The 7,652-nt window shown below is 45.1% G+C and overlaps 1 protein-coding gene across 5 annotated transcripts in view; it reads right to left on the reverse strand.

Annotated features, from left to right (window-relative positions):
- Positions 1–1,323: 1,323 nt before the first annotated feature.
- LOC108579719 overlaps positions 1,324–7,652 on the reverse strand; it is a 6,996-nt gene continuing 667 nt past the window's right edge. The window contains exons 2-18 of one of the 5 annotated variants that reach the window (XM_017943324.1): positions 7,370–7,652; positions 7,055–7,150; positions 6,802–6,981; positions 6,485–6,694; positions 6,167–6,417; positions 5,915–6,104; positions 5,598–5,790; positions 4,845–4,939; positions 4,699–4,722; positions 4,391–4,435; positions 4,161–4,227; positions 3,895–4,062; positions 3,298–3,442; positions 3,103–3,210; positions 2,873–3,025; positions 2,695–2,727; positions 2,286–2,342 (exon numbers count right to left, since the gene is read on the reverse strand). The exon at positions 7,370–7,652 is cut by the window's right edge and continues 1 nt beyond it. In XM_017943324.1, the coding sequence (XP_017798813.1) occupies positions 2,700–2,727; positions 2,873–3,025; positions 3,103–3,210; positions 3,298–3,442; positions 3,895–4,062; positions 4,161–4,227; positions 4,391–4,435; positions 4,699–4,722; positions 4,845–4,939; positions 5,598–5,790; positions 5,915–6,104; positions 6,167–6,417; positions 6,485–6,694; positions 6,802–6,981; positions 7,055–7,150; positions 7,370–7,652 (2,236 nt within the window). In that variant the 3' untranslated portion in view covers positions 2,286–2,342; positions 2,695–2,699. Of the gene's footprint in view, positions 2,343–2,694; positions 2,728–2,872; positions 3,026–3,102; positions 3,211–3,297; positions 3,443–3,894; positions 4,063–4,160; positions 4,228–4,390; positions 4,436–4,698; positions 4,723–4,844; positions 4,940–5,597; positions 5,791–5,914; positions 6,105–6,166; positions 6,418–6,484; positions 6,695–6,801; positions 6,982–7,054; positions 7,151–7,369 lie in introns of all 5 variants that reach the window. The other 4 variants (XM_017943325.1, XM_017943323.1, XM_017943322.1 and 1 more) reach the window with 4 other exon arrangements.

A 7,652-nucleotide genomic window follows, 5' to 3' on the forward strand; every position in this document is an offset into this window, starting at 1 on the left:
AAGAAAAAAAAAAAAAAAAAAAAAAACCGGGGTAGACACTATGATTCCACGGGACAAAAAGGAAGTAGAGGAAATGATGTTAGGGGTAGGGCGACGATCGCTGGTTTTCGCCAGTCGTTCCTTTTTCCCCCTCTGTTTGCCCTAGTTTTCCTTTCAAACTAGTGACGTCATCGACGTCATTGAGAAGGCCGTCGACAACGCGTCCTAATTCCGAGCTTGCAATTGAATAAACCCGGATTGCAGCTTGTCTCACCATCCTTCCAACTTGGCATCCTTATGCGCCCCGTCCGCACGCATTATTACACGCACAATCTCTCTTCCTCTGCCTCTTTAAGAGGTGTGTACGGTTAAGAGAGATTCTTACGCGTGCATACGTCGAAGAATCGACGCGTTTCACGGGGGAGAGAAAAAAAGGGCACGGTGGGGTTGTTGCAGCGGCTGTTTCCAGTGAGAACGGCGAGCCACCGCAACGAATCAATCGGAACGGGGACGACAATTGAAAATCCGCTGCTCCACCACCACCCCTCATTCAGCTAGCCAGCGACATAGCAGCGCGTTGAAAACGTACGGTCGGGTCGTTGCGCTTTGCCGATGACGTGAATGTTACGTCACGTCGTCATGGTAACCGTCGTACCGTTGTCGATCTCCCGTTCCAGCGAACTCCGCGAAAATTGAGGCTTCGACCTCGAATTAGGTCGCTGTTGTTCCACTTTGAATCGCCACCCCCCAATCTAGAGGAAACTAGCGCCCTCCGCGCCTCCTTCTCCCGCTCGCACACCTTTCTCATTTTTCTCGACTGTTCGTCGAGACGATTCCTCGAAGGTAACAGAATTTTCACCAATTCTCTCGTTTGGGGAAGCGGGGAAATTAAAAGGGTATTTGGAGAAAGGAGGATGAAACGGTTAGTAAATATACTCAAGTGGCGTAGAATCATAATGTAATCGTATTATTTCTCTCAACGTAACACGGTATTATTATCATTATCATCATCGTTACAATTATAACTTCTCTATCATTTGTATTATACATATATCCGCTATCCGATAATGTCATCCTGATCCATTTCTGATCATTACGTTCTATTTCTAGCAGTGGTCGTAACATTCGTAACAGTAACATGGGTAACAACAGCGATAATGATAACAATCGCAATAATAATGATAATTGTCATAATCGTAATCATCAATCGTAGTAATTATTATTATAGTAATATTTATCAGCCGGCAATGTGTTGTATCAATTCGAAGATTGCGATGCTCTCTTTTTGCGCACGATATTACATAGGCACAAGTGTGCGCGTTCAAGCGTTCGATTCATGTTTTCTTTTTTTTTTTTTTTTTGTTTTCATCGATCGAAATTCATCATATAGCGATCGAAAATATTGTCAAAAGTATTACATATATTTCTCTTTCTTTCCACGAGATAAATATTTCAAAGATCACGACGAACTTTCGTATCTGGAGGCACTATCGTCGACATTATATTCTCTCTCTCTCTCTCTCTCTCTCCTCACGACTTCACGCGTCTCGTTTCTCACCGGTACGTAATTTCATGAAATTTCTCATCGGGTATCCCTCTAAAGAAAATGCTTCTCGTATGTATGTGTGTGTATGTGTGTTCCTATGAAAGAACGAGCGAGAGAAACGAACGAAAGAAAAATTGGGAGAAATAGGGATACGATGTTGTCGCTTAACATTACTGTAGATACATGTATAAGTAAGTCGATAAAAAATCGGACGATTGTTTTGAGCGTAAAAAGTGTTTCATGAAATGAATATCGGAGGATTAATATTTTATCATTCGTCTCTGAAATCTTATCGATTTCTTGCTCGAGATAGCGCCGCTATCTAAACGTGAAACAAATTTTTCCATTTTTCTTTCTCTTCTTCTTCCGCGTCTGAAGGAAAGTTATCGATTCGGTTCTCTTCCGTTTCGTTTCGTTTGTTGCTTCGCTTTCGCGATCATACGTTCTCGTTCGGGTTCGTTTTGCATAGATTGGGAAGCGTAATAGTAAGAGTAGCGGTATAACAGAACGGTGCTTTATGGTGTTCAAAAGCGCTTCGTGCTTGGAAGGCAATCGTTACGCTTTGTCGTAAGTAACTCTTGCAGGCTTTGTTACGCGCGCGATTGTCTATGGTATTTGCGAGGCGATGCAGCGTGATTCGCCTCGCGAATGTGAGATTACGTACGAAGCGATTTGAACGACAGTTTAAAAATGGGGAGAAATGACAGGATCCTAGACAGGATGAACGTTCTCGATTATCGAACGCGTTCGTCCAACGCTGGGTCAGCAGAGGCGGCTGCTTGATCTTCGCTCGAGCTCGGGAACCTTTATGCACGTTCTAAAAGAAAAAATCCAGCCGTTTTATCGAAGCGAATGATACGAAATGATCCAATCTACCTAATAACAGTGGCGTCTATCGCAGACAGGCAATCGAATTACATGTTAGGCGAGCAAATAATACCGAACAACTCAAAGGAACAATTAGTATTTGCAGAAGCGATAGAGATAGGCGACATGAAACGCGAGGGTTTCATGACCGAATTCAACACACTATCAACGTGATCAAACCTAATGGAACTGTAACGAATTCACGTTCAGTAGAAACGCAGTTGTTACAGAAAAAAGGCTAAACTCCGTTGTTCATGCGCAGCTACATGTTACAACAAGGCTTTTCATCGTCGACAACTTACCCATCTTATTCACTGAGCACTGGCAGTAGAGACCTTACGCGACGATTGAATTAAAAAAAAACTAGAATTAGCTCGCGAATATTTTTCTCTCTTACACTACTATCGCGTATTCCTTCGATTTTCGAACGATTCGACGAGAAATTGAGTATTTTCCTCGATTCCGAAAGTAAACACTTACAATTCGATGCTCTGAATGGTCGACGTGGGACACGTGATATCCACTTTAACGTGACAATGCTTGTGACATTTCATTTGACAGTCTCTGCACTCGTAGCCTTGTTTGCCCAATCGTCGTACGAGCGTTCGTTTGCAAACCTCGCACACCGTACCGCTGAAAGTAAACATTTCGTTGGTAAGAATTTCTCCCTGACGGTCAGTGTTCTTCGTCGACTCGACGGGACAGCTCACCCGGGCATGTGCTTCGCTATGAAAGTGTGATCGTTGAATATGTGCAGCTTCGTGCCCTTCTTCCTCCATTTGCTCTTCTGTGCGAGCGACAATGGTACTAGGTAATGTCTGAAAAGCAAGAGAAACAAGAAACGGCGTATGAAAAAAACTTGTGTAAAAATGCGAATGGAGAATATCCACGTTGAAGTTGTTTACTTTTTGATACCGTTCTCGAGAGTCTCGAGAACTAAGGTGGAAGCCTCGTTAACATAAGTTCTGGCCGACGCTCCGCTAACACCGGAAGCCTCGCTCAAACTCGATCGCCTCGAATGCTCTTCCCTTCCTGGTATCGATAAACGAGCTATAAAAATTCAAGCGAAACGGTCGTTTGCACAAGGGTAGTGTTAGAGCCGCGTTTAAAAGATGAAGTATGTCGGCTGTAGGCATTAGCGTATTGTTATTGGCACTCGGCGGTTTTTGCATTGGCATTGGCAGCGTGATATTTTGGCATTTCTATTGGCTTTTTCTTTTCATCTGTAAGAACGATCTTACGGAGCTACGGAGCAAAATGTGCAGACGTTCTATTGTTGTTTGCCCGTTGCATCATTGCTATGAAGACGATGTTCGTACTCACCAACATCGAGAGTATCACGGTGCAGAGGATTCGTGAGCAAAACAAACAAGTAGAATTTTACAGTAACGACTCGAACTAGGGTGTACGGTACTAATGCTATTCTACAGTGAAAAACACGGTTTCGTCCAAGGATTGTTGGCCTTTGACGTGGCAAATAGTACACCCGTGAGTAAACATACCCGAGCCAGGATCACGTGCTCTATCCGCCGATATTGATCTAGAGTGTTGATCCTCGTGACTCGAGTCACCTTCTGGTCCCACCGATCTACTTCTTGTTTTCGATCGACTCAGTCGTTTTTTTATCGTACCGAAGAAGTCTCGTCGTTTTCTTCTTGTTCTGCCTCTTTCTGCGACAGAGAAAGGACGAGTTACTTCGAATCCGATGTATCGTATAAGACATTCGCAACGTTGGTAGAAAAATAGAATCATGCCGCATGTTAGATACCTTCGGAATTTGAAGAATTCGGAGTGCTTTCTGGTCCCGATGTTGCGCTAGTGTCTTTCGGTCCATGCTGAAACGAAGGAAGTCGAACGTTTATACAGAGATAGTTGGGGTTACGCGGATATTTTAGAAGGTTTCTCTCTTTCTCAACGGGCTCTAACTGAGTTAGCGTATGTTAGAAGTTTAAGTACAGGGTGAAAATTGCGCGGTAACGAACTACGGCGTATAATTACCTCCGGGGAGATCTCCTGCCAGTTTCCACTTTCCGTTAAGGTGACCTGTGGAATTAGTAAACACACGCCACTCAGCTGACGATAATTAGTGTTCTCGTGAAACAGAAGGCTGCTTGATTTCGAAACGGTCGACGGATGCAAAGAAAATAAGGGAAAGGAAGAACGAAAGAACAAACGACGAGAGTAAAAAGTGGAGAACTTGTGAGTCTTTTTCTATCGAAATTAGAGAACGCGTGTAAAAGACAAAAAGGATCGGGTGGGACAGGATCGGGTCGTCGACGACAAGATGTGAAGAAGCAACGGCTTACCTTAACCACCTGCCGCTCCGGTTGCTGGAAAAGAAAAGCCACAACACGAAAGATAGATAATAGAAGTGAATCGGTGTTAGTTAACAAAGAGCAAATTTTCACGGATCTTATAATTGCATTCAACGTGCGGATTTTATCGAGCGTACCCTTTGCTGGCTGTGCACGATCAGAGTTCCTTTGTTTCCGTTCGATTGGCCAGTTCTATAGGGCGAGTCCACCACGTTCCCGTTCGTCAGGTAATCTGCGAATTTTCCCAAAGTTAGACCACACGCGACATCGTTGGACCGGATTGTCGAAAGATTATCCGAAGATTTACGACTTTCTACGCTCGTCATTCTACCAAGCATCTGTCATTTCGTTTACCAGATGATTTTTCGCCTTTGGCAACGCGTCCGTGATTATGTAAGCATTGCATTTTGCTGTCATCGCGATTTGCCAGACACCTCGCTTCTCTCTGGTGGTCGAAATAACTTGGCGAAGAATTGTCGATCGTGAGAAAATTTTTCAACAATAAAACCGTTTCATACCGTGCTTGAGGATCGAGTTAATGGTCCAACGTTAAGTAACGCGTGGAGTGGAGGGTAATAAAAAAAAAAAAAAGTAAGGGAGGGAGAGAGATAAAGAATCGTACGTACACGTTATACATAATTTCACATGCGAAACACTACGTGGGAGATGTACAATCCGATGGTACCAAGGGGTGGATAAAGTTTCATTTGGTCTACTAATGAACGACGAATCAACACGGTCTATTCTATGGTTGCAGAAGAGTAAAACAGGATCTGTGTTGTTACGTTGAGAAGAAACGCGATGATATTTCGGTACAGATACTAACACGGGGGTATCACTATGGTTCCACACTCGTGAACACGAAACGCAGATAATTGATTGGTAATTACCCCCTTCGGATTGAACGGTAGAGTCGTACAAGATAAGTGTGCTGTTACCATTGTTGTAATTTAGACTATTGTCGCTGATGAGATTTGTCGGAGTGTAGGTACGAGGAGTCGGTGACACCGGCTTTATCGTCTCCTTCACCTTGTAAGGTTTGCTCCCGATTTGAGGCACCTCCGCACCCTCGATGAACAGAAACTGAGAAAAGAGAGAGAGAGAAAAGAAGAGAGAGGGGGAGGAGAAAGAAGAGAGAAACAGAAGAGGAGCGAACAGCCAGGTTGAAACGTAGAACCACTTTTGAACATCTCGTTTCCTCGCTTACCTCGACGGTCAACGTGCCGGTAATATCTTCTTCCTCGTACGGCCGATTCTGGAGAGGTATAATCTGTCTCTGGCTGGGATTAGCAAGCAGCTCGTCGATCCCGACGATTCCCAGGCCTAAGAATCGTTGGGATTTATTCACGCGATCGTAAACTTCCAGCAACACTTCCGACGTGTTCCGATTCACGTCACTGTTATAATTACGAGCAATTATTAGATCTCCGGAGCGACACCGATGCATAACGTAACTTACAATAAAAATGCTTCGTCCCAGAGTGGATTTCTGGTATCTTTCTTGACAGAGGTCTGATTCTTTTGCGACGGTTCGTCTAATTCGACGACGCAGTATGGTTCGGCGGCACCTTGTTTGCCGCCTAATTCCGTTGCTTTCACAACTTTAACCAACAGTCGTCTTTCACCCTGTACATATTGATTCTGGATCGGGATTTGACTCTGAGCCTGAAGTCGTTGCTTCGAGGCTTGAAGCGAACCACTCGACGTGTTCTACGAAATAAGTTACACGATATTAGAGGTGGAGTAGAGAATTTGGTTCGTTTCGAAATAGACTCACCATGCTGTCGTAATGCATAGGCATCGAAAAGATGGGTTGCGTAGTGGCCGGTTCCCTCCATAACCGCGGACAGCTCGGATATTCGAATAAATTCAGATGAACATTGATCCCCCTTAACGCGCCTATTACGATTTCCGTTACAACTTCCTGCAACTGGCTCTCGTCCAAATCTTTCTTTATTGTGCCCACTTGGGCCAACGATACTTTCACCTAACCAAACGAAACGAAAAGTACGTGAGCATAGGATTGATTTCATAGATACTTGTGTAGCCGAGGAATTATATAAAAATTATATGTATATATAAATAGACACAAACATCCGGCCAACCGTCGCATTTCAAGTCGAGAAGCAGCTTCTCGGTGATGCAAATGACGTTTAATCGCGCGCGGAAACGATTTACGTTCACTCGATAGTGACTGACTTCCAGTTTATCAGCTTTCCGGCGGGACGCTTTCAGCTGTAACGCTGGAGTAGCTTCGCAATCGCACGTGATCGTCTGAAACAGAACAAAGGACGCGCGTCGCTCTATTAAAAGCAAACCGGACACTCTTGAACATCGACCTACGTACCACGTCGTCCTTGGAGTCGCACTCGCAAAAGATGTTGGAGAGATTCGGCGGGTGTGTTTCAGGTAAAACGCGAACAAACTCGACTCCAACTCCGTGCTGTAAAGAGATAGTTTAGTCGTAAAGGTAACTCGACGAGCACGATTCTTGGGTGTTTTGCAACTGGTAAACTTGGTCGCACGAGAACACCCACGCGCGGCGCGCGGCGAGAAGATAGCGGTTGCCTTATCTAGTCTCGCCGGTTGGTGTTTCGCGCGCGGCACGAATTTCGAAGGAAACTCTGGCTCGGGGCGAATATGTATTCGCGGTAAGTCTCACCTCGTCGACAGAATTTGCGGTAAATTGATTGAGAGACACGACCCAATCGGCCAAGAGAACGTCGAGAATGGCCGGGTCGCAGTAAAGCCAAACGATGACCTCGTTAACCCAGCGTACAGCATCGGGATCTGCACCGGTGGCGGTCGGTAGATGCAAACTTCTTGTGCTCCTGGCAGGACTGACGAAAACACCGGATGTCTTCCTGGCGGTGAGACGTTTGCGCACAGGAGGCGTCGGTGGAACGTAAGCCGAGGGCGAGGGTCCGGTACCGGAAACGAGGCCG

Source organism: Habropoda laboriosa, unplaced genomic scaffold, assembly GCF_001263275.1.
Source record: "Habropoda laboriosa isolate 0110345459 unplaced genomic scaffold, ASM126327v1 scaffold33, whole genome shotgun sequence".
Lineage (NCBI taxonomy): Eukaryota > Metazoa > Arthropoda > Insecta > Hymenoptera > Apidae > Habropoda > Habropoda laboriosa.